The sequence below is a fragment of the Gopherus flavomarginatus genome, chromosome 8 (assembly GCF_025201925.1).
Source record: "Gopherus flavomarginatus isolate rGopFla2 chromosome 8, rGopFla2.mat.asm, whole genome shotgun sequence".
NCBI classification, from domain to species: domain Eukaryota; kingdom Metazoa; phylum Chordata; order Testudines; family Testudinidae; genus Gopherus; species Gopherus flavomarginatus.
In genome coordinates this window covers 107551996-107577778 of record NC_066624.1, presented here as the reverse complement: position 1 = coordinate 107577778, position 25783 = coordinate 107551996, and the positions used below count along the sequence as shown (strand labels likewise).

The 25783-nt window shown below is 43.3% G+C and overlaps 1 protein-coding gene across 1 annotated transcript; it reads left to right on the top strand.

Moving 5' to 3' along the window:
- The first annotated feature begins 1060 nt into the window (after window positions 1-1060).
- LOC127056253 (cytochrome P450 2J5-like) lies at window positions 1061-25628 on the top strand. The gene is made up of 9 exons (XM_050963817.1): window positions 1061-1319; window positions 3076-3238; window positions 4045-4194; window positions 9557-9717; window positions 18458-18634; window positions 19490-19631; window positions 20425-20612; window positions 23034-23175; window positions 25073-25628. The coding sequence occupies exons 1-9, from the start codon at window positions 1077-1079 to the stop codon at window positions 25249-25251; spliced, it is 1545 nt and encodes a 514-aa protein (XP_050819774.1). The 5' UTR covers window positions 1061-1076; the 3' UTR covers window positions 25252-25628.
- The last annotated feature ends 155 nt before the right edge of the window (window positions 25629-25783 follow it).

The window sequence follows — 25783 nt, the reverse complement described above, 5'->3', positions numbered from 1 at the left end:
AGTGTCTCTGGGTTGCCAGGACAGCCTTTGTACTCCTGTTATCTCAGGATGCTTGCCTGTGAATAGAGTGATCCTGTCTACTTCTCCTAACTTTATTTCAAGGGCCCTGCAGATCTCTTAAATACCTACCAACTGACTACACCTTCAACCTCTGCTGGGTTTAAACAAACATCTAGTGTTTTGTCAATCAGACTAAACACAACATAAACCTAAAAAAGTGTTCAGAAATCTTCCTACTTTCTACTCCAACAGGGACAGCCTGTTCTTATACGGACCCAGCCCTGCTTCCCCTCATGACCGCAGTCAAGCTCTCCGACCCCACTCTAGGATCCTGCTCCCTCTCCCCACAGCAGCTAACAATCCTTCAAATTCAAACCCTCCAAATTCCAAACAGGTAGACTGGATGGAGCGTCCATCCAGGAGTCTTTATGCACCCAGCACTTTATGCACCTGTGTCTTTATGCACCCAGCACCAAAACACTCCAGTGAAGAGAATCATTTTTTATACTCTTACTAGTCACAGGCCCCTTTCACAGTGGCTTCAGTTTAATATCATATCATATCATATCATATCTATTTTGTCTTCAAACTATTTTCCTTATATATTCAGTTATATTAGCTTGTTATGGTTTGTTTGCTTTGCTAAATAAGGTATTAATTAATCATATACAGTATCTTGTGGATGCCTTCCCTCCCATTTGCAATTATAACAATCACTTTGTATGATTAAAGTAACATATGCTTAGCTGTTTTTAATGCATTTTAGCTGCTGGGAACACTACGAGAGTCCAGACGCCAATGGATCACAATTTCAGAGCCAATAGCATGCAGCCCTGGTATCCATCCTAAATAGGAGAGTTTCTCACTGGAAAGAGAGATACGTCACACGTTGGGAGATCACAGAACAGGGTAGGTGTGGTTTGGCTAACTGAAATGGATCACATATTTCAAAAGTTTACTAAAATTGCCTTTGATACACTCTACACTTGCCAAACTAAGAGACGACACAACAGAGAGAGTGAGAGATGACTAGAAAGGGCAAAGAACTAGAACCTAACAGAAAGTGAGCTCAGTCTATGCAGCTCCAAAACAATTTTCAGAGAGATAGTGCCCAGGCAGAAAGGAAATTGATAACGCAGCACGGTGAGATGTTGGGGATAACTGAGGTTTCAGTCGCTCTGATTGTGTTTCTCCTGATTGTGCAGTTTCTGAAGTTGCAATGGACACGTAGACGGCTTCCTCCTGGACCAATTCCCCTGCCCATTATTGGCAACTTATGGCTGCTGGACTTTAAACTTCAGCGAGAAGATCTTCTGAAGGTATTTATTTTAGTAGAATTCTGGACTTGACTGAAGTAGAGAGGCTTAGAATGATTTGAGTGGATTTAAAATTGGTATTGCACAGGAGTTACCTAATCATTTACAGGGTATTCCTCAGCCTGACTTAATCATTACTAAACACAAGAGACGTGGGGAACTGCATTGCTGGGAAAAAAGAATAATCACTTTCAATTGCTATTTTTCTTCTTTCCTTTTGCTGTTCTCGCTCTAAGACTGTCCAAATACGTATATTTATAATGTACAGACTTTATCATCACAAGCCCAGCGTGAAGCAGTGAGAGCCTGATCCAAAACGCATTGATCTCAATGGGAGTCTTTCCATTGCCTTCACTGGATTTTGGATCAAGCCCTATTGTTTCCAAAGTGGTTCTGAGACCATTTAGATATGCTGTTTTGCCAGAGGCAGAACAGGTTGTCGCTTCTCTGGTATTTCTTCCTGACTGCGAGTGGCACTAGGTAATAGATACAGAAGATTCAGCCTTCTTCTAAAAAGCAACTCATTATATTCTGCTGGCGGTTGGGACTCACTCTCTGCTATATATATTGTGGGTATCTCATTCTATAAGGCATCCATGGCAGGACTTTTCTTGCAGAAGGCACTATGATATATTGGCACTGTGAAAGTAGAATGAATTATATTGTGAAAATAGAAAGGATTAAAAAAATGCTGTCTGTACCTTTAAGCAAAATTGTTGGAATGCAACAATCCAGGTGTCAGGAATACAGACATTAACATAAAACAATTGCACCATTTAAGGGCAATTGGTGAAGTATTAGCCTTAGATCAATAAGAGTTAGTAAGGAAGTAGAATATGCATGCTATACCCCAGGTGAATTTTACTGTTTTGCTTTCTTTGTCCTTTTGTCTAATTCCCGCTCTTTTATCTGTATAAATAAGATAGTTTGTGTCTTGCATGGTGCTCACATTATCTGGATGTTATTAGCAGAGCGCTGTGCTAATAAAATAGAGTGGTCTGACAAACTGTAAGTCCCAAATCTAACTTTAACAGCACAGATATCAGTGAAATGTCTCCAGGCTGTGAGAACTTTGATCTCCATGCCATGGCCAACTGTACACCCTAAAACAAAATTTTGCAATAACCCAGACAATTGGTTTTAAGATGGAGCAGGAAAAACTGTATTCCTGTTTTGCTGAACTGAGAAACAGTTTAAATAATTACAACAGTAAGAAATTCAAGTCAAGCCAGTTTCAGGAGAAAATACAAGTCTGACCTGAGAAAAGGCAATGAGAAGGAAGGTAAGAAAAATCACAGGGAAGCAGTAAGAAAAGGAACAATGTGCAAAAATAGTTCTCTGCCTACACTGACATCAAGAGAAGCAAACACACACAATAATTTGCAATAAATGAAAACAAAAAGGAAAAAACAAATACAAAAAAAAAAAGAAAAATTAACAAGTGTCTGTTCATTCACTTTAACTTTGAGCTGATGTAATATTTTAGTAGAAGCTCTTTGGTTCTCCTTTTGCAGCGTTTTCCTTCTTGTTGAATGATGTTCTAATACTTAATATCCATGTTGCATAAAATGGAGTAGGACTGGCATTCCATACCCAAAGTGTGTTACATCAGGAGGCTAAATTCTGTTGTAAACTCTAATCCAATTCAGTCAGAGACAAATGGGTTTAGTCCAAGTTATAGAAAACATCCGAAAGAAGCCTTTTAACAGATCTGCTGGTTGCTGTCAATTTTTCTGACTTATGGTTATCAACTCTCCAGTTAACCAACATCTATGGCAACATTTACACAGTGTGGATGGGACAGACACCTGTGATTGTACTGAATGGATACAAAGCAGTAAAAGATTGCCTTATCTCCCATTCAGAAGAGACTTCTGGACGGCCTCTCACCCCCTTCTTTAGGGATATGATGGGAGAAAAAGGTAAAAGATAGTACTCTTTTGCAAGGAATAATATTGAAGTATAAAGGTGGCATTCTAAGGCAGAGAATTCTTCCCTGATACTGTCTTGCCATGGGGTACTTATACAGTTGGATAGCAAGGCTTCATTCAGAACTGCAATATTAAGAAAGAGAAAAACAGACCAAAAAAGGCAAATCTTGTAATACTTACTCACATAACACATCACTGGCTCTGCTTCTTTTCTTTCCATAGGATTCGGAGAAAAATTTGCCTACCAAGTTGGCTTTAATTTGGCTTAATTTTAAAGAGGCTGTCTTCACATACAAAACCCCCCACAACTGACATGTATTCAAAGGTTTGCCTATAGAATTAAGCACATCTGACACACCAATAGATGAGTTATTCTATCCTCTCCAAAAGCTGCCACCATGGAGTTTCCAGGGATGTGACTATAAAAAGATATATAGTTATACTAATGGTGATAGAAACCCAAGTAACAGATCACAGCTCAAAATCTGTAAAGTATGTCATTGTTTCCTCTTACTAGAAAAATGCATCTTAATTTAAACTTGTCTTTTGAAGAGGGATAGCTCAGTGGTTTGAGCATTGGCCTGCTAAACCCAGGGTTGTGAGTTCAATCCTTGAGGGGCCCATTTAGGGAACTGAGGTAAAAATCTGTCTGGGGATTGGTCCTGCTTTGAGCAGGGGGTTGGACTAGATGACCTAATGAGGTCCCTTCCAACCCTGATATTCTGTGACCCAGATTTATATAAAAGGATGTCCTTCCTATCCTAGCAAGAGCATAATGGTGTTTCTATTGTCCTCAGGTATTTTCCTGACAAGCGGTCACACTTGGAAGCAGCAGAAACGCTTAAGCATGACATTTCTAAAGATCCTGGGACTGCGTAAGAAAAGCCTGGAGCACCTAATACAGGAGGAGACCAGACACCTGGTGGAGGTCTTTGCAAGTCAGAAAGGTAAATTTTTGAAAGATTGAAATTTAAAGCTGTTCTCTATATACAAGACCGACTTGTTACACTGCTCTACAGCCAAAATGCTTCTGAAATAAATGTAGCCCAACTTTACTAATTCTGGGTCACTGAGAATGAAAATGATGCTTAAAATTGTTGATTGGCTCTAGTTTTCAAGATTTGCTATTGGGTCAGTATATACGACCCTTGACTTGGGAATGGCGGAGGATAAGTGAGTTATAAAGGGAAAGGATCTCAATTTAAACCAGAAATGACTAAAATACATCTTTGACTGAATCTATGAATAAATCTATGACTGGGTTTGGACAGTACTTGCTTTTTAGGCAAAACAATGAATGATGCAATCTGAAGCTGGTATTGTGTCATACATGATATTAATTGCATCATGTTATTCCTAGAAGCCATGGATGATGCAATCATAACGAAGCTTACATCACTCTGCTGAACAAATTGCCCTATATCAGCTCTAGAAATCATACAGTGTCATGCTCTCTTATTTGTCAGTGTTTGATTTTGCAAAGGGACATATTTCTGTTTAGCCAAAGTGAGCAGAGATGCCTCGTACTTGTGTGAACAGTGCAGATAACTTCTGCTATGTTTGTGGTGAAGTGACTTTTGCATCACAAAAGCGCAGTATAACCACTATGGTTAAGAAAGCCTATCACCTTTATTTTGGCTGCAAAATTGGAGATCAGGACAAGAGGTGGGCCCCACACATACGCTGCAACACTTGTGCAACAAATCTTCGCCAGTGGTTGAACAGGAAAAGGAAATCTATGCCTTTTGCAGTGCCAATGATTTGGAGAGAGCCAACAGATCATACCAGCAATTGTTACTTCTGCATGGTGCCTCCAGTTGGGAAAGGTGTGTCAAAGAAGAAAAAGTGGACTGTGCATTATCCAAACATTCCATCAGCTATACGCCCAGTACCCCACGGAGAAGGACTGCCGGTTCCTGATGCACCAGAATCATTCTCACTTGAGTCAGACGAGGAAGAAGAAGAGGATGAAACTTCTGGTCCTGAACCATCAATGTCACAGGACCCACATTTTCTCCCATCCTCCTCCTCTGAACCACACCTCATAACACAAGGTGAACTGAATGACCTTGTCAGGGATTTGGAACTACCCAAGAGTAAGGCAGAGCTGTTGGGCTCCAGACTCCAGCAGTGGAATCTCCTGGCAGGCTATCAGGGCAAATGGAGCCCATCAATGCTTGCAGACTATTGCTGGACAGTGACAAGAGATGCTCCATGTAATGAATACAAGAGACAAGCCAAGAAGCGCCAAGTAGACACTGAATAGGACTAAACTATGTACATAATAGTTTTTTGCCTTTTGTTTCATAATAAATTTTATTTATATAACCCTTTTGCTGATTTTTAAAGTGTTACATAAACAGGACAGGTGAAATATTATCGTGTAAAGCAATCATAAACACATGAAAAGACCTAGGTTTACAATTTATGATTAAAACTCTACTATCTACACAATATACATAGACATAAAATGTAAAAACTTAAATATCTTAGAAACAGTAGCCAATCAGTTGTTTTAATTGTCATATTTGAATTCAGCACATCAAAATACATAATAAATATCACATTTTATCTCTGAAGCAGACGACGTCTCAAAAATTGTAGACCAGTGTTATCACTCCCACAGCCTAAGAGCACATCTGTTCTTGAATGATATAAAGATGATGTCTCGTGCTGGTGGGGACTGTTATGGGTTCTTAACTGTCTAAGTGAATGAAGCACTTTAGGAGCAGTGCTCAGGTTTGAGTGTACAGATTGACATTTAGCATTTTCTTTAAATTAAATACACAGAAAACAATTTTTATTTCTCATTCGTATCACTGTCCTATTGATAACATGGGGAGCTGGAACAATCCCTATCTTTAAAATTACCTAACACTTTCCATTACACAAAATTCTTGTGACTTTTTGCGAGAGGCTTTATAATTCCATTGCTTGCAGACCTTTGAAATTCGGCCAGGAGTGGACCCTCAGGCTAGAAACATGCCTTTCCCTTTTTCCATGAAATTTCATGCAGGCCTGGATGAAATATAAACAGCTGAAAATCACCATCTCCCTTCCCTCACTTGTGTTGTTCAGTAACATTGTGGCAGAATGCCAAGAGAATAATAACTGAACATAAATATTCTAAAAAGTCAGGTCTACACCACCAAAGAAGCAGCACCCCATGCTGTACAGGGAATGCCTAAATAGTCCTGTCGCTCCAGAGGCAGTAGTCTCCGCTGCAATGCTGCAGGTTCAGGTTACAAACCCTGATGATGTATGGGAGGAGCGGGTGGGACGGTTATTAATGCACAAAATATAGCTTGCATTTTCCCTTTTTCCTTTAGAAGCGCCCCCCAGGAATTACACATTGAAAACCATATTAAAATCATAGTCATTTAGGTTGCAAAGTCAAGCACTTGAAAGATAGGAAATGCCAGAATTAAGATTGCTGTTGGAACCTGAATTTTTCCCTTTCCTGAAAATTCATTATGAGAGCCTTTAATTACCTGATCATTCATACATACACACACACACACAGAGGACCTTTATTCCATCTGCATGCACATGACAGTGAAATTAACACTGCCCAGGCAATCTTTAATCTAGCATTTGCTAACTTTTGAGCACTTCCCTTTGTCACCTAAACAACATTATTGCAATGCAGTTTTGTAGAATGTAATATCAATTTAGATTGAAGCCAGGTGTATATGAAATGAATAATATACCTTACCTTTTAATAATAGCTTTGGAAATGTGAATACTTGGAAATATTCCACTAAGGCCCCAGTCCAACTCCCACTATATCTTCCACTGCATGCATCCGATGAAGTGGGTTTTAGCCCACGAAAGCTTATGCTCAAATAAATTTGTTAGTCTCTAAGGTACCACAAGGACTCCTCATTCTTTTTGCTGATACAGACTAACACGGCTACTACTCTGAAACCTGTAATCAATCAGTTTTTCCATCTCCTTTAATGGGAGCTGGATCAGGCTCTAAAAGAGGAACGATGTAACAATCTTTTTAATTGACAAATGTACTTTTGACCCAGAGGAAAGCCTTGAGCTGAACCATGTTTGTCTTTATACTGTGATACAGCATGGCCAGAGGGCAGCAGGAGAGTGTGTGACGTTATTGATATAAACTGGGACCATATAGAACATGGTTTGCAATCAAGGTCCTGTAGTGGCACCAAATCCTATGTAAAGGGGGTCGTATAAGGTGTCTAAGACCAAGTTATGAGTTACTGGTTATGATTATGCTGTCTGTATGTCTGTATCATTTTGTAGTTGAAGGTATAAGTATTGGCTCTATACTGTCTGTATTTCAAATTGGTGCTGCAGTTCTGGCAAACACCCCAGACAAGCTGGTGTTAGCTCTGCTTAGCCTGCTTGATGGCCCATTAAGGGCCATCAGCTACACGATCGACCCATTGAGAGGACGCAGATACGCCTTGTGACTCAGCAAAGTATGCAAGGACTTGCCCATGTGACTCCAAACTCCATTTTGCTGGAAGAACAAAGAAGTGTTCTTACACCTAGAAGTGCCTATATAAGGCTGATGCCTCATCTCCATCTTGTCTTCAATCCTGCTTCTTACCTCTGGAGGGACTTTGCTACAAATAGAAGCTCTGCACAAAGGACTGAATGACCCATCCCAGCTGGGGATGTTCTCCGGAGACTTGATTTGAACCTGCAGTTTACTCCATCACTGCTACAAGCCTGAACTAAGAACTTTGCCATTACTGTATGTAATTGATTCCATTTAACCAATTCTAGCTCTCATCTCTACCTTTTTCCCTTTATGAATAAACCTTCGGATTTTTGATTCTAAAGGATTGGCAACAGCGTGATTTGTGGGTAAGATCTAATGTGTATATTGACCTGGGTCTAGGGCTTGGTCCTTTGGGATCGAGAGAACCTTTTTCTTTTACTGGGGTGTTGGTTTTCATAACCATTTATCCCCAGGACGAGTGGCACTGGTGGTGATACTGGGAGACTGGAGTGTCTAAGGAAATTGCTTGTGTGACTTGTGGTTAGCCAGTGGGGTGAAACTGAAGTCATTTTTGTCTGGGTGGTTTGGTTTGCCTTAGAGTTGGAAAAACCCCAGCCTTGGGCTGTGACTACCCTGTTTAAGCAATTGGTCCTGAATTGGCTCTCTCAGTTGGGTCCCGCCAGAACTGCATTGTCACAGAGTGTTAGCAGGGAGCCTTATTCCCTGCAAGTGGAGGAAGGTTTGTTATAGATTAACTAGAGCACCTGAAGCCAATTAGAGCACCTGAAGCCAGTCATGTGATAAAAACCCCCTGCTTCAGCCAGACAGTGTGGGAATTGGAGCAGGATGGTTTGGTTGGAGCAGAGAGCACTTTGAAGGAGTTGGAGCAGAGAACAGTTTTGAAGAGAGACAAAAGGAAAGTTTGGAGGAGTGCTGTGGTGGGCTGAGAAATCCAAAAAAACCCTAGGTAAGGGGCACCTGGCTTGTGTAGAAGGAAGGCAAGAAGCCCCTTCCCAAGCTGAAGGGCAGGAGAGGGAAGTAGCCCAGGGGAAGGAACCACTAGTTCAAGAGGTTCACCACAAACCTCAGGGCCCCTGGATTGGGACCTGGAGAAGAGGGCGGGCCCAGGTCCCTCCCTCTCCACTCCCCTCCTCAAGGACACTAGTGGGGTAATTAAAATACCGGTTCAGAGGCAAGCAATGGCGCCCTGAAACCTTCCCCAAAGAAGAGAAAGCGTGAGACCCAGCATAACAGTACTGGCAATTTGCCACAATACTCTCTGAAAAAAATTAACTTAAGTTTTAAATGGCAACTGAGCTCCTGAAGTGATGGGTCATTTCAAAGTTTGGAAGAAACTAAGACTTCGGCAGTAGAAAGGAAATATTAAAATTTCTGCCTAGAAACTTGAGCACCTATGCTCTTATTTCAATGCACGGCACAGTGGAAGCAAAAATGCAGTAATTCCACACAAAACAGGCCACAGACCAAATGGGGAAACATAGATGCAAGGTTTCTTTCCTCTAAACATATTATATTCATCGTTCCATAGTTAAGGAGAAGGACTAAAAAAAAATAAATTTCAAGAATCTCTTCACAAATACTTTCAGTTCTTTTAGAAAAAGGGAGTCCTCTCTAGGTTTTAGTTCCTCTATTTAATGTAAACTAAACAGAATTCACTCCTTTGTAAAACGTCTCACTTATCTAAAAGTAGTTCAATGTCCTTTACGTTGTACAACTGTTAGTACTATTGTACAGATTCCTTCATGGTCCTTGTTAACACTCCTCACCACAGTCCATTCAGTGGTTCTAACTAACATCTGCTGTATTTGCAGGGAAACCCTTCGATCCCCATACCCACATTGTCCGTGCTGTCGCAAATGTGATTTGCGTTGTGGTTTTTGGCCATCGCTTCTCCAGTGAAGATGATTCCTTCAACCGGCTCATCAAAGCCATCTATTTTGTGATCTACTTCCAGGCCACTAACTGGGGCAGGGTGAGCTTTCCGTTATTCCGGTTCTTATCTCTGTAAAGTTTATCTGTGCTTCACCAGGAAAACCAGAGGGGTTAATGGTTACTGTATCTACATAGTACAGAGAGATGGACATCTACCACAGGACATAATTTCAAAAAGTGTTATGCAGGATTTTTGCTTATGAAGCAATAAATACACACTTCATAAATTTCATGTCTTATTTATAGGACACCATCAGTAAATCATGTCACCCAAGACTTAAGTTATTAGTACAAATCATTACTTCTTTTGGCAGATTTTCAAATCATTTAATGTGTTTCAAAACCAAGAAATGTTTACATAAATGTGTGGGTCTTGAACCAGATTTCTAAATGCTAGCACTAAACCTAACAAACACTCGCTTTTGGAATGCTGATTTTGTTCTTGGAAACCGAGACATAAAAGTACTGTTAATAAAATCCAAAACTTTGAAGCCCTGTCATTTTGAGCAAATTTCTGATCAGTCTCGCTCAAGATCTGATCTACAAATCCTAAATGTATGTTCTACATTGCAGTCTCTCTCTCTCTCAGAATTTATGTTTCAACTAATCTGCATGTATATTCTGTATGGATGGTGCTTTTTCTTCTCCTTTTAAGGCGAGAAGGAGCCATCAAATCATCTAGCCAGACCTCTTATATGGACACAAGCCATAGAATTTCATCATGACCAAAACACATTTTTTAACTATGGCTGTTGATTAATTGCAGTTAACTCACAAGATTAACTCAAAAAATTAATCATGATTAATCGCAGTTTTAATCACACTGTTAAACAATAGAATACCAATTGAAATTTATTAAATATTTTGGATTTTTTTTTTTACATTTTCATATATATTGTATTCTGGGTGGTAACTGAAATCAAGGTGTATATATTTTTATTACAATATTTGCATTGTAAAAATGATAAAATAGTATTTTTCAATTCCTCATACAAGTACTGTAGTGCAATCTCTATCATAAAAGTGCAGTTTACAAATGTAGATTTTTTTTGTTACATAACTGCACTCAAAAACAAAACAATGTAAAACTTCAGAGCCTACAAGTCCACTCAGTCCTATTTCTTGTTCAGCCAATCACTAAGACAAACAAGCTTGTTTGCATTTACAGGAGATAATGCTGCCCTCTTATTTACAGTGTCACCAGAAAGTGAGAACAGGTGTTCACATGGCACTTTTGTAGCTGACATTGCAAGGTATTTACATGCCAGATATGCTAAACATTCATATTCCCCTTCATGCTTCGGCCCCCATTCCAGAGGACATGCTTCCATGCTGATGATGCTCATTAAAAAAAAGTGTGTTAATTAAATGTGTGACTGAACAAATTGGGGAAGAATGGTATTTACCCAGATTCTGCCATATATTTGATCATATAGCAGTCTCGAATGATGACCCAGCACACACTGCTCATTTTAAGAACACTTTCACTGCAGATTATAACGCAAAGAAGGTACCAATGTGAGATTTCAGCACTCGATCCAAGGTTTAAGAATCTGAAGTGCCTTCCAAAATCTGAGAGGCACAAGGTGTGGAGCATGCTTTCAGAAGTCTTAAGAGCAACATTCTGATGCGGAAACTACAGAACCCGAACCACCAAAAAAGAAAATCAACCTTCTGCTGGTGGCATCTGACTCAGGGTATGTCTACACTACAAAATGAGGTCGAATTTATAGAAGTCGAATTTATAGAAGCAATTTTATACAGTCAATTGTGTGTGTCCCCACTAAGCACATTAAGTCAGAGTGCATCCACAGTACTGAGGCTAGCATCGACTTTCGGAGCGTTGCACTGTGGGTAGCTATCCCACAGTTTCTGCAGTCTCCACCACCCACTGGAATTCTGGATTGAGCTCCCAGGGCCTGATGGGGCAAAAACATTGTCGCGGATGGTTTTGGGTACGTCATCAGTTGCCCATCCCTCCATGAAATCAATGGCAGACAATCATTTTGCGCCTTTTTTCCGTGTAGGCACCATACTGCTTTCAGCAGACGGTGCAGTAGGACTGCTAACCGTCGTCATCGAACGACCGCTTCTGCTGCCACTCTGCTCTCCTGTTCTGGCCGCAGACAGTGCAATAGGTAGGCAAACCTGGTCTTCCAACCACCACTTCCGCTACCATTCTGCTCTCGTGGCGGTCTCGCAAGTTCTCTATATGACCGTCATCTGCCGCTTCCGCTGCAACTCTGCTCTCCTGCTCTTGTCTTGCCATACCACAGCAAGCATGCAGCCCGCTCAGCTCAGCAAATAGACACTGCCGCTTTGTGTCCTGGCAGCAGATGGCGCAGTAGGTCTGTAAAACTTGTCTTCCAACCACTGCTTCTGCTGCCACTCTGCTCTCCTGCAGATGCCATACCACGGTAAGCATGGAGCCCACTCAGATCACTGCTGCAGTTATGAGCATTGTAAACACCTCACGCATTACCCTGCAGTATGTGCAGAACCAGAACCTGCAAAAGCAGGTGAGAAGGCGATGGCAGCGCAGTGACGAGAGTGGTGAGGACATGGACACAGACTTCTTTCAAAGTATGGGCCATGGCAATTTGGACATCCTAGTGGCAATGGGGCAGGCTTATGCCATGGACCGCCTATTCTGGGCCCAGGAAACAAGCACAGACTGCTGGGACGACTTAGTGTTGTGGGTCTGGGTTGATTCCCAGTGGCTGCGAAACTTTCATATGCATAAGGCCACTTTCGTGGAATTTTGTGATTTGCTTTCCCCTGCCCTGAAGTGCAAGAATACCAAGATGAGAGCAGTCCTCACAGTTAACAAGCGAGTGGCGATAGCCTTCTGGAAGCTTGCAATGTCACTCAGGAATCAATCTGGAGTGGGCAAATCTACAGGGGAGGCTGCTGTGATCCAAGTAGTCAACGCAATCACTGAGCTGCTGCCATCAAGGGTTGTGACGCTGGGAAATGTGCAGGTCATAGTGAATGGCTTTGTTGCAATGGGATTCCCTAATTATGATGGGGCAATAGATGGAACACATATCCCTATCTTGGGACCGGACCACCTTGGCAGCCAGTACATAAACCGAAAAGGGTACTTTTCCATGGTGCTGCAAGCACTGGTGAATCACAAGGGACATTTCACCAACATCAACGTGGGATGGCTGGGAAAGGTACATGATGCTTGTATCTTCAGGAACTCTGGTCTGTCTGAACAGCTGCAGCAAGAGACTTACTTTCCAGACCAGAAAATAACCGTTGGGGATGTTGAAATGCCTACAGTTATCCTTGGGGACCCAGCCTACCTCTTAATGCCATGGCTCATGAAGCCATACACAGGCACCCTGGACCGAAGTCAGGAACTGTTCAACTATAGGCTGAGCAAGTGCAGAGTGGCAGTAGAATGTGCATTTGGACGTTTAAAAGCGCACTGGTGCAGTTTACTGACTTGCTTAAACCGCAGTGAAACCAATATTCCTATTCTTATTACTGCTTGCTGTGTGCTCCACAATATCTGTGAGAATAAGGGGGAGATGTTTATGGCGGGGTGGGAGGTTGAGGCAATTCGCCTGGCCACTGATTACATACAGCCAGACACCAGGGCAGTTAGAAGAGCACAACAGGGCGTGCTGCACATCAGAGAAGCTTTGAAAACCAGTTTCATGACTAGCAAAATTACGTTGTGAAAGTTCTGTTTGTTTCTCCTTGATGAAAACCCCCCGCCTTGGTTCACTCTACTTCCCTGTAAGTCAGCCAAGACCTCCCACCTTCAATCACCGCTTGCAGAGGCAATAAAGTCATTGTTGTTTTAAATTAATGCATTCTTTATTAATTTGTCACACAAAGAGAGGGATAACTGCCAAGGTTGCCCAAGAAGGGTGGGGGAGAAAGGAAGCACTGGGTGGGATTGAGTAGGAGGGGAGGAGGGAAGGACAAGGCCACACTGCACTTCAAAACTTATTGAATGCCAGCCTTCTATTGCTTTGATAGTCCTCTGGAGTGGAGTGGTTGGGTACGCGGAGCCCCCACCCCGTCCACGTTCTTGGGCGTCTGGGTGAGGAGGCTATGGAACTTGGCAAGGAGGGCGGTTGGTTACACAGGGGCTACAGCGGCAGTCTGTGCTCCTGCTGCCTTTCCTGCAGCTCAGCCATACGCCGGAGCACATCAGTTTGATCCTCCAGTAGCCTCAGCATTGCATCCTGCCTCCTCTCATCACGCTGCCGCTACCTCTCCTCTAGCTCCTGCCACCTGTCCTCTCACGCGTCCCTCCTGTCCTCGTGTTCATTTTGTGTTTTCCTGAACTCTGACATTGTCTGCCTCCATGCATTTTGCTGAGCTCTTTCAGTGCGGGAGGACTGCATGAGCTCAGAGAACATTTCATCGCAGGTGCGTTTTTTTTGCCTTCTCATCTGTGCTAGCCTCTGGGACAGAGATGATAGGGGGAGTGTTGAAACATTTGCAGCTGTGGGAGGAAAAAAAAAAGAGAGTAGTATTTAAAAAGACATTTTTTTAAGAGAACAATGGGTAGACTCTTTCACGGTGAAGCAAGCTGTTAACATTACATAGCACATGTGCCTTCAGTACAAGGTCGCATTTTGCCTCTTCTATTGAGGGCCGGCTGGTTTGGTGTGAAAGATCACACACGCAGGGCCGGGCAACAGAATTTGGCTAGCAGGCAGCCAAGGCAAGCCACAGTCTTTTGGCTTCTCTAACCTTCATAACATGTGGAAATGGTTTCAAACAGCAGCGTCCTCATTTCCCATACAAAGCACCCGTTGGGTTGGCCATTTAAAAGGAGGGGCTGCAGTTTTTGGGTTAACGTGCAAAACAAACCCAATTAACACCCCCTCCCATACCCAGTTCTCTGGGATGATCACTTCACCCCTCTCCCCTCCACGTGGCTAACAGCGGGAATGACTTCTATTCAGCCACATGCACACAGCCCAGCAGGAATGGCCGCCTCTGAATGTCCCCTTAATAAAATTCCCCTATTTCAATCAAGTGACCATGAATGATATCACTCTCCTGAGGATAACAGAGAGATAAAGAATGGATGTTGCTTGACTGCATTGCACTAGCTGAACTGGCCACAAATGCATCCCAAGTCTTCAGGGTAAATTAATCATTGAAACAGGCTTGCTTTTAAACCATGTATTATATTTACAAAGGTACACTCACCAGTGGTGTCTAGGTCCAGGGGCCCACCTTGCAAGGGTATTGTTTCCAGGGTGGTATACAGTTCCTGGCTGTTGGGGAGAATGGTTTCTCTGCTTGCCTGCTGTGCGCTAAACCTCCTACTCTTCATCTTCCTCCTCATCCCCAAAATCCTCATCCCTGTTGCGTGAGACTCCCACCTTGCAGGAGTCCACAAACAGGGGTGGGGGCACCCCTAGAATTGCATGCAGCTCATCATAGAAGCGGCATGCCTGGGGCTCTGACCCGGAACGGCCATTTGCCTCTTTGGTAGGCTTGCCTGAGCTCCTTAAGTTTCACGCAGCACTGCTGCGGATTCCTGTTATAGCCTCTGTCCTTCATGCCCTTGGAGATTTCTTTCAAATATTCTGGCATTTTGTCTTTTGGAATGGAGTTCAGATCGCATGGATTCATCTCTCCATACAGTAATCAGATCCAGTACCTCCCATTCGGTCCATGCTGGAGCTCTTTTGCAATTCTGGGACTCCATGGTCACCTCTGCTGATGAGCTCTGCATGGTCACCTGTGCTGATCAGCGTGCTACACTGGCCAAACAGGAAATGAAATTCAAAAGTTCTTGGGGCTTTTGCAGTCTATCTGGCCAGTGAATCTGAGTTGAGAGTGCTGTCCAGAGCAGTCACAATGGAGCACTGTGGGATAGCTCCTGGAGGCCAATACCATCGAACTGTGTCCACACTACCCCAAATTCGACCCGGCAACGACTATTTCAGCACTAATCCCCTCGTCAGGGAGGAGTACAGAAATCAATTTTAAGAGCCCTTTAAGTTGACAAAAATGGCTTTGTCGTGTGGACGGGTGCAGAGTTAAATTGATCTAACACTGCTAAATTCAGCCTAAACTTGTAGTGTAGACTAAGGCTCAGATAATAAACATGAACATATGTCAGTCCGCATTGCCTTGGATTGTTATTGAGCAGAACCCGTCATCAGCATGGACGCATGTGCCCTGGAATGGTGGTTGAAGCATGACAAGACATCTTTAGCGCATCTGGCATGTAAATATCTTGTGATACCGGCTACAACAGTGCCATGTGAATGTCTAGTCTCACTTTCAGGTGACATTGTGAACAAGAAGCAGGCAGCATTATATCTCCTGCAAATGAAAAATCTGTTTGTCTGAGTGACTGGCTGAACAAGAAGTAGGACTCAGTGGACTTGCAGGCTCCAAAAATAAAACCATGTAAAATTTTAAAAGCAGGGGTTTTGTACATAATTCTACCTTTTCAAGTTCACCTTTCATGATAAAGAGATTGCACTACAGTACTTGTATTAGGCAAATTGAAAAATACTATTTCTTTTGTTTTTTTATAGTGCAAATACTTGTAATCAAAAATAAATACAAAGTGACTACTGTACACTCTGTATTCTGTGTTGTAATTGAAATCAATACATTTGAAAATGTAGAAAATATATCCAAAATATTTAAATAAAAGATATTCTATTATAGTTTAACAGTGTGATTAATCGCGCGATTAATTTATTTAATCGTTTGACAGCCCTATTTTAAACATCTCAGAAGTTTCTCTGTTTATTGGGCTATGTTGCCTTTCTGGCATTCTAGCATTTATTGATAGTATTTTGGGGTACCCTGAAGCCTTCAAGTAGGGGTGCTTCAGAAATTAAAACATAAATGTAAGTGAACTCTGCAGAAGTTGCTCTGTTTACAGCCCTAGAGACCAAAATCCTCTATCCACAGACAAAACTCTGCATAAGCAATGTAAAAGAAAGCTTCCCACAAACGACTTCCCAACAGTGCAACTCATCTCTGTTTTAGAGGGAACACATCTACTTCAGCCTTGATACCCACTCAGTCCTCAGTCTCTTTAGTGAGGAGGTTAAACAGGGTAACAATTGTCAGCATGATTTTATAGTATAGGCACTGCACCTTCTCCCTAGTAACTAGACTAGCTAGGAGTACACCACCAGCTCATTACATATAAGTCACTGAGCAGATGTCTCCTCTCTGCAGCTTCTGGTCAACACGTTCATGCTCTCTATGGGTCTGTCTACACTGCAGTAAAACAGCCAAAGCTGGCGTGTCAGCTGAGTCAGGCCTGTGGGGCTCAGACTGCAGGGCTATAATACTGCAGTATAGGTGTTTGGTCTGAAGCCCAGGCTCTAAGACCCTGCAATGGGGGAGGGACCCAGAGCCCAGGCTCCAGCTCGAGCCCCAATATCTGCACTGCAATTTTACAGCCCCGCAGTCTGAGCCCCGCGAGCCTGAATTAGCTGATAGTGATGAGCCAAGGGTGTTTTATTGCAGTGTAGATGTAACTTAAAAAACAGTCCAAAGCTCCAGGACAAAGACTGTGGTCAGCAAATGTGCCCCTCTGGCACAAGGGAATACTCACCATCTGGGGGTGATCTGTGTCACGGAGTCCCCGGGCAATGCTCTGGAACTGCTCCCTCATAAAGCCAGCCAGGACTCTGGTGAAGTCTCCTCTCTGTGAGCAGACTGTCTCCAGGGCACGAAGCTCACATGGCTTCACCTTCCTGGGTCTGACCTTGGAGCATTCAGCATCCTCTGCCCCTCTGTGCGCTTCCCACAGCGAGTCCGCCCAGGTGGGGTCCTGGGGAAGCCAGAGGGTCCTGCACCCCGTGACTCTCAGCCAGCCAGTAAAACAGAGGTTTATTAGATGACAGGAACATGGTCTAAAACAGAGCTTGTAGGTACAGAGAACAGGACCCCTCAACCGGGTCCATTTTGGGGGGCAGTGAGTCAGACAACCAAGTCTGCCCCTCACTCACATCCCCAGCCAGCCCCAAACTGCCTCACCCTCCAGTCCCTCCTCCTCTGGGCTTTGTCCCTTTCCTGGGTCAGGAGGTCACCTGATTCCTTTGTTCTCCAACACCTTTAGCTATCACCTTGCAGGAGGAAAGGGTCCAGGCCATTAGTTGCCAGGAGACAGAGTGTCAGCCATTTCTGTACACTGGCCCTTTGCTCTGCAACAATTACACCCCCTTATCCCACCGCCTAGAGACTTAAGAAATGCATAAGGGAAACTGAGGCGCCCCTACAGTATTCAGAGAAAACATTAAGAACAGTCCCGCTTTGTCACAACCTGAGACTGTGGATTGAATTCCACCAGGCACTAAGGACCATGACAGACCTAACTACTTTCTGCACCTAATGCAAGGTGCATTTCTTCAACCTGGTCTTCTCTTACCTAAACAGAGAGCAACAAGTATATTTACATATATAAAATAAACACCCTTCTGAAATAAGACACTCCAGTGCACATGCTTCTCCCTCTGGGGAGAGAATGAGAGAACAAACTACATGATAGGTGTGCAGACACGTTGTTTAATGAACTGGAGAGCACTCAGATACTACCATGAATAAGCACAGTATAAAAATGTATACAGAACAAAACATCAGTTTAGTCCAGATCAGAAGTGACGACTTAAAGCAGAGGTTAAAGATTTCATATTCTTATTAGAAATATAAACCCTCCAGTCTCTTCATGCTTTTATTTAAGTTTTCATGACACTTTAAACTCCCTCAGGTTCACTTGCTTATATCAAAGAACTCACATCATCTCCCCTATGTTTTACCCATAGATGTATGATGCTTTCCCATGGCTTATGTATTATATCCCAGGACCTCACCAGACAGTGTTTGCGTACAATGATTTTATGCACAATTTAGTTAAGAATGAGATCCGAGGTCATCAGAAGAGATGGAAAGATGACGACCCACAGGATCTCATTGACTTCTACCTGGCTCAGATAGCAAAAGTAAGCACCCGTACTCTGTATAACACTAGCTTCTCTTTAGCCTAGCCTCACTGTCCACCGCAAAGAGACTTCATTTAGCAACACTTCAACTATTTTATAGATTACTATTTCAAATCTTCCTGTAATTTGGGACTTCAGAAGTGTTTTTGGTATTTTCCCCATTTGTTGGACATTTCATGAGAAGTTTTCATCAAGCAACAATGTAACAGGGTTGGCTGCCTCCCATGAGCCCCCTTTTGGCTAGGGGTGGTGCTGCAGTACCCAGCCTCAGTTTCCACTCTTGGTTCCTCAAACTCAAAAGAGGCTTTCACAAGTCCAATAACAGCACTTCTTTGGGCTGATTTTAACATAAAGTTCCAAAACAAACACAAAAGCGTTTCCACTCAGCCTCAAGCTGGGCAGAGCCCCTCTTTGCTGTGGTATTGTCTCTTCCTCTGTTCTCTAAGCCACTGGAGAAGACACAAGGCCTGGCCTCCTTCTTGGTCTCTCCCCTAAAGGAAAACAAAAACTTCCAGATGGGTCTTTCTACCTAGCCCCAAATCCCTTCCCCAGGAACCAGTACAGGAGAGAAATACTCTCCCTGAAGCTTCACTCTGTAGCCCCCATCCATTTGGCCACCCACAAGCCTCCATTTTTCTACCCCCACAGAGGTTTGATTTAGTCACTCACCTGCCTGTGACATGGCTTGATTCAGTCTCTCCACCAGGGGAAGGCAAATTAGCTGTCACAGATGGGCTAAGACCTACGTCTCTTTAGAAGGGCCAGCCAACCTGTGAAAAATATGTTAATTACTACATAGTCAACAGTACTGCTGTAGAACCTTCTGCTTTCAAATCTTGTGATTGTTACCTTCAGACCAAAGATGACCCCACATCCACCTTTAATGAAGACAACATGGTTCAGACTGTGGTTGATCTTTTGCTGGGAGGGACAGAAAGCACAACTATCACCCTGTGCTGGGCACTCCTCTATATGCTGCAATACCCAGATATCCAAGGTGAGTGAATGCGCATCAAAGGGACACACATGAAAGTCTGCACATTGTTACTAAACAAATATTAGCTCAGATTAACAGTGTGCTGTAAAATAAAGTGACTTGCCTGCAATAAACAACAGTGGTCAGCTGTTAATATCTAACAACAGCTCAGAAAGGAGAATTTAATCTATGAAATATCATGAAAGGAAATAGAAATGTGCTGTCGCCCCACCAGCTGCCTGAAATGCAACACCAGCAGGTGCTTGTATAGGCTATGGTCTCCCCCTTCACACTAAGACAATAGCAAGGGGAGATAGCAGGCTAAAGCAGCAATTTCACAGGTAAAACAAGCATATTCTCTCTTACTAATACTTTCTCATTGCCAAAGTAGAAACAATGAACAGAATCTAAAAATTTACCTAATCTGGCACGTATTTATAACTTTCCTGTCAAAAGATATGGTGAATATAATAGGAATATGTCAATGTGCCTCATTTCATCTAGATGGGAATACGCAGGCACTTCTGTAAAGATGAATTTGAAAGAGAAGTACCATTTGAGAAATTACCTTGAGCTCTGGGGACACGCTCCTTCTCTCTAAAGATCAACTTCAAACCAATGCAGGGATCAAACCACACTCCAAAGCATCTCATGGCAACATATTTTATAAAACCCTGGATTGTATATGTCCAGTCAAGGGATACATAGCAAGTTAACACAGCTTTGTAAAGAGATGGGCATATTGAAAAGAAAATCAGAAAAAGGGACGAAAAATATTCATCGGTTATAAATAAAAGCAAGTATTTCTTTGCAGAGAAAGTCCAGAAGGAACTAGAGACTGTCCTGGAACCTTCCCAACTAATCTGCTATGAGGACCGGAAGAAACTGCCTTACACAAATGCTGTGATTTATGAAATCTTGCGCTACAGCAACGTTACTGCTGTTGGGGCCCCTCGACAGTGCATGAAGGATATAACAGTGCTGGGGTTTCCCATTGAAAAGGTACAGTGGTATTCTCCATGTTACTAACCCCTGCTTCTTTTGCATCATTATTACTAAGGGCACGTCTACTCTACAGATGTACGTCAACCTAGCTTCAGTCAACTTACAACCACTTGTACAGTCTACAGTACAGATTTACAGCCGTAATTACTGCAATGGCTGATGTCCACATTACCCTCCTTCTGCTGGTGGCATGCATCCTCACTAGAAGCCCTTCCACTGACTGAACAGGGGCAGTACAGGGGGGCTGAGAGCCAGGACTCTCAGCTCCCTGCAGCTCCCCACTGGGAGCCCAGCTGCCCCTGACCCTGGGCTCCCCACTCCCAGCTGGTTGTGGAGGCCAGCCGCCCAGGCTTCTTGCCTCACCGCTCACAGCTGGAAGCAGGGGGCAGCTGCCTGGGCTTCTGGGCTCCCTGAGCAGGAAGCCTCCAGGCAGCAGCGCAGCTGGGAGCAGGGGGCAGCTGGGCTCTAGCTGTCCAGCTTCTTGTCAATTTCACCGCTCCAGCATGGAGCTATAAAATTAACAAGACAGCCAACAGCCACTGTGGCATCCTAACTACACCAACATAAGCCTGATACCTCTCGTGGGGTGCAGTTATGTCAGTATAGTAGGGCATTACATCAGTGAGTGTGGTGTGTACACTGACATCAGTAGGTCAATGTAAAGTGCCTTTCATCCACCTAATTGTGTGGCACAGACCAGGCCTAAGTATTCAAGTTACACTCATGCCTAGCAATCCTAATCATGGATTGGGGCACTACTGTGGTAAGAACTTCGGAAAAATAGCAAAGACGACAGCCCTTGCCCCAGAACATTTTGAGTCTATACATGACTGAAGGGGGAAGGGATAGCTCAGTGGTTTGAGCACTGGCCTGCTAAACCTAGGGTTGTGAGTTCAATCCTTAAGGGGGCCATTTGGGGAACTGGGGTAAAAATCTGGGGATTGGTCCTGCTTTGAGCAGGGGGTTGGACTAGATAAGCTCCTGAGGTCCCTTCCAAGCCTGATATTCTATGACACAGGACACAACAGGTAGACAGAACAGGCAAATAGGTTGGGAGTAGAAAAATGAACATAGATTTGCAGAAGTAGTCTGGGCATCACAGCATAGAGTAAGTTTTAACGGTGGGGGGAAAGGGTAGCGTGCTTTATGAATTTGATTGAGAATTTTCCCCCACACATATGAGACGATCGTAGGAAAAAGCACAGAGGCGTTTGAGGGAGCTCATGATTAAGGCGGCCATCACTGGCAAAGCGAAGGCAGGTGCCAACAGTTCAATATGCCAGTAGATCTTACAGAGAGCCCCACCCTAACTGGTGAAGGGCCAGAAATGCAAAGACAAGGAGCTAGTATCTGATGTGGTAGGGTAGAGGGACCCAGCAAAGAAATGGAAAGAGACGGCTGATGTGGTTAGAGTGACAATCCGAGTAGCAGAATTCTGAATACACTTGAGAGGGACAATGTAGCTGGCACTGAGGCCAGGGAGGAAGAGATTATAGGGCTCATGGCATAAAATGATAAGATTAGATGACAGTCTGGACACCGACAAGGCCAAATCTCTGAAATATTATATTGGTGGCAGGAGCAAGTCTTGGCTGCAGCCTAGATTTGTGGGTTTGGAGAGAAGGCCAAATTGATGATAACATCCAAATTATGGTCTTGCAGTGATTCGGAGGGTGGTGGCGTTATCCACAGTAATGGAGTAAATGGAGAAAGGAGAAGGCCAAAACTCAGTTTTGACCATGTTGAATTGAAGGTTCCAGCTGGACATCCATGAAGAAATGTCAGAAAAGCTGCCTCAGATGTAGAACTGGATGGAGAGGATCTCAAAGCAGTGGTTACAGAAGGCATAGTCTATAAATGTGGAGGTGGAGGGGAGTGGGACAGGGAGACTGTAATAGGAGAGGTAAGTGGGGTCAAGGTTAGATTTTTTTCATGATAGGGAAGAGAAAAGCATGCATTTATCGAGAGGAGTGGGTGATTAAGAGAGAGCAAGGAAGAGGGTGAATGGGGTGAAGGGAGATATGGAGGTAGGGTGGGATCGGGCTGCTGGGGCAGCTAGACGGATTAAAGGAGGGCAGATGAGAAACCTCTGTGTCAGTAACAGAGGAAAAGGAGAGAGTGTGATAAAAGGAAAGAGAGGTCAGGAAGAGGGGAGGTCACATAAGATCTTGTCAATTTGCAAGAAAACATTTGAGTACAGTATTATCAGATGTGACCCTGGAGAACCACGCTGATAAACAGAGAAATGAGGCTAGACAATCTCTGAGCCACACTGCTGCTGTAAAAGGGCATAGCCCTGTTGATGTCAGTGAAGCCACACTGGTTTACACATGCTGAGAACCTGCTCCTGTTTTCTCTGCGTAGCTAATGAAGACTAATTCACAAAAAGAAGACAATTAAGTTTTGCTTCTTTTTCAGGGAACAATTGTATTGCCAAACTTACACTCTGCTGTATATGATTCTGAACATTGGGAGACCCCATGGAAGTTTAACCCGAGTCACTTTCTCGATTCAGATGGCAACTTTGTAAACAATGAAGCATTCTTACCTTTCTCAGCAGGTATGTCATTGGCATCTAAATCTGGCTGGTCTGTATGTCTCACTTTGAGAGCCAAGGAAAGTATAGGTTCCTAAAGTTAAAATAAAATGGATTATGAATGACTCAGGCAAAATTATCTTACTAATAAACAGCAGGGATTTAGGTCAGGGGTTCTAATGTAATAGACACAAAAAAGTTATGCATCTGTCCAGCATTTCACACCTACACATAATCACATTGAAGATGCACACAGATGCCCCCCAGGAGATGCAAACCCAACTTACGCAAATCCGCACTTACGGAAAAAGTTCCGTAATCTAGAAATAGGTTTTTGTTGTTAGGTTTTTTTTGGCGCATAATTGTCAGATATACGCTTCCAATTTATGCAGAATTCAAGTTATGCAATAGCCAGGACCCGAGCAGTGTGAGTGCCACTGAAAATCAGCTCACGTGCCACCTTCGGCACACATGCCATAGGTTGCCTACCCCTGGATTAGACAAAGAAACAGACAAAAAGTACTGAGGAATTAGCCCTGCACGTATGCACGTCAGATTGATCTGGCAATCACATTGGAAACAAAAGCAGTACAGAGCAGCAATCAGGTCACAGTAACTTGAGATTTAACTGTAAAAATAAATAAAAATACTGACAGAGCAACCGGTCACCCAGACAGAATGTTAATTGGTCAGCAGCAATGTGAAAAATGATTGAGGGTTCAGTGTAGGTGACAGATTAACTATGAATTTATCATATCATGCCGTGGCAATAAAGGCAAATACTATCCTGGGAAATATATACAGTAGTCACATTGAACAAACTGTGCAGATCCGGCAATCATGTATGCAAACAGGCACTCACACAACTGCAGAAAGACAATTGAGATAACTGTTTAAAAATTGGGCATGGCAAGTTTTCTTTTTTGATTTACACAGATTACATCATAGAAAGACAGAAGTGGGTATGTCGAGGTACATTCTGGAGGTACATCACCAGGATAAAACATTGACAGTAACTGGAGTTGTAGAGTTATCTTCCTATGCACTTCTTCAAAACGTTACCCCATGATTTTTTTCCAAAGTGAAAAGAGTCTAGTGGATACAAGGTTCCTCAGAACTTAACTCTTAAACTGAAGTGTTTTGTAATTGGCACAGAACGGGGGACAGGAAAGGCAAGAGACTGACGGTGCGACTTCATCACTGTAAATATACCATGGTGACAGGCTATGCCTATACTTAAGAGCTGGGGATGCAATTTCCATCTTAGGCCGATATATCAGCACTAGCTCTGAGCGAGCTAGCACACTACAAAGAGAGTGTAGATGAGGCAGCACCAGTGATGGGTGGCGCTAGCTGCTCCGAGTACGCAAGCATCTGAGATGCTAGCTATATACATGGGGCACTTAGCCCTTCTTGCTGGTCCCACTGTGGCAGCCACGCTTTATTTTTAGTGAGCAAGCATGGGCATGTCTCTGCGACCTCCCTATAAATTACATCCCCGGCTCGAAGCATAGACATACCCAGGGCCAGATATATGTCTAGCAGCTCTCAGCTAAAGAAAAGTACATAGATCAGTGGTCCCCAACCTTTTCGTCTGGCAGAAGCCAGACGAAGGACCATGGCGGCGGTCGAGCATCCGCGGAAAAGCCACCGAATTTCTGCGGTATTTTGGCGACGACACCTCTCGATGACGTTGCTTGTCGGTGGCAAGCGGCGTCATCAAGAGGCGTCGCCGCCGAAATGCCTCAGAAATTCAGCGGATGCTCGACCGCTGGCCAAGACGCGGGCGCAATTAGATGATGTCCCCCTGAGGCAACTTCTCACCAAGAGACTCAGAATTTTGTTTGGAAATTCACTTTTCTCTGACTCACGCTGCGCAATCACTTGTAGGAGCAATTCCCTTCTCTTGTTCCTTCTGTAGGGATTCGGGTGTGTTTGGGGGAACAGATGGCAAGAATTGAGCTCATCATCTTCTTTGTCAACCTGCTGCGGGCGTTCACATTCCAGCTTCCAGAGGGAGTGAAGGAAGTCAATCTGAATTATATTTTAGGGTCTCTATTGCATCCACATCCATATAAGCTTCGTGCGGTTCCACGCTAGTCTGAAATGAACCATAAAGTGGAGGTGATTCTGTCAGGGATTTTTTTTTAATATCTATCTTGAGCTTTAGCTTAGTCTTATTTGATCATTCAGTATTGTGACAGTGGATGGAGATATTTTTATGTAGGAACTTAGTAAATTTTAACTTTTAAAAAATAAACGAATTTGCCAAAGATCAAGAGATCTTCAGTGTACACAAGTGCAAGGTAACACGTATTGGAAAGAATTATCTAAACTATTTCTACTCAGCAGAGATACTGATGAACTAGGTGTAGTACTTTAGAAAAGATCTGTGCATTACCAGGCAGCGCTTACTAGAGATACCTGCTCAATGTGCTAATAAGATGTTAGACTGTATTACAAATGAGACAATAACAGCAGAAAATGAAATGGCATATGAATAGGTGATTCAGTCCCATCACTGCTGCACAATTGTCCAGATACAATAAACATGCGTTATTTTAACTGAACTTCAGTGTTTACCATTCACTCGTCTGTGTTCACAAAACGTCTCTTCTCTCCTTCAAAAATC

What these genes read in the sequence shown, in the direction of transcription:
- LOC127056253 (XM_050963817.1), top strand. Translation starts at nt 1,077, where the DNA reads ATGCAGCTCCAAAACAATTTTCAGAGAGATAGTGCCCAGGCAGAAAGG. An exon ending in GGATATGATGGGAGAAAAAG is followed by an intron (nt 3,239 to 4,044) that starts GTAAAAGATAGT and finishes TATTGTCCTCAG; the next exon opens with GTATTTTCCTGACAAGCGGT. An exon ending in GCAATACCCAGATATCCAAG is followed by an intron (nt 19,632 to 20,424) that starts GTGAGTGAATGC and finishes ATTTCTTTGCAG; the next exon opens with AGAAAGTCCAGAAGGAACTA.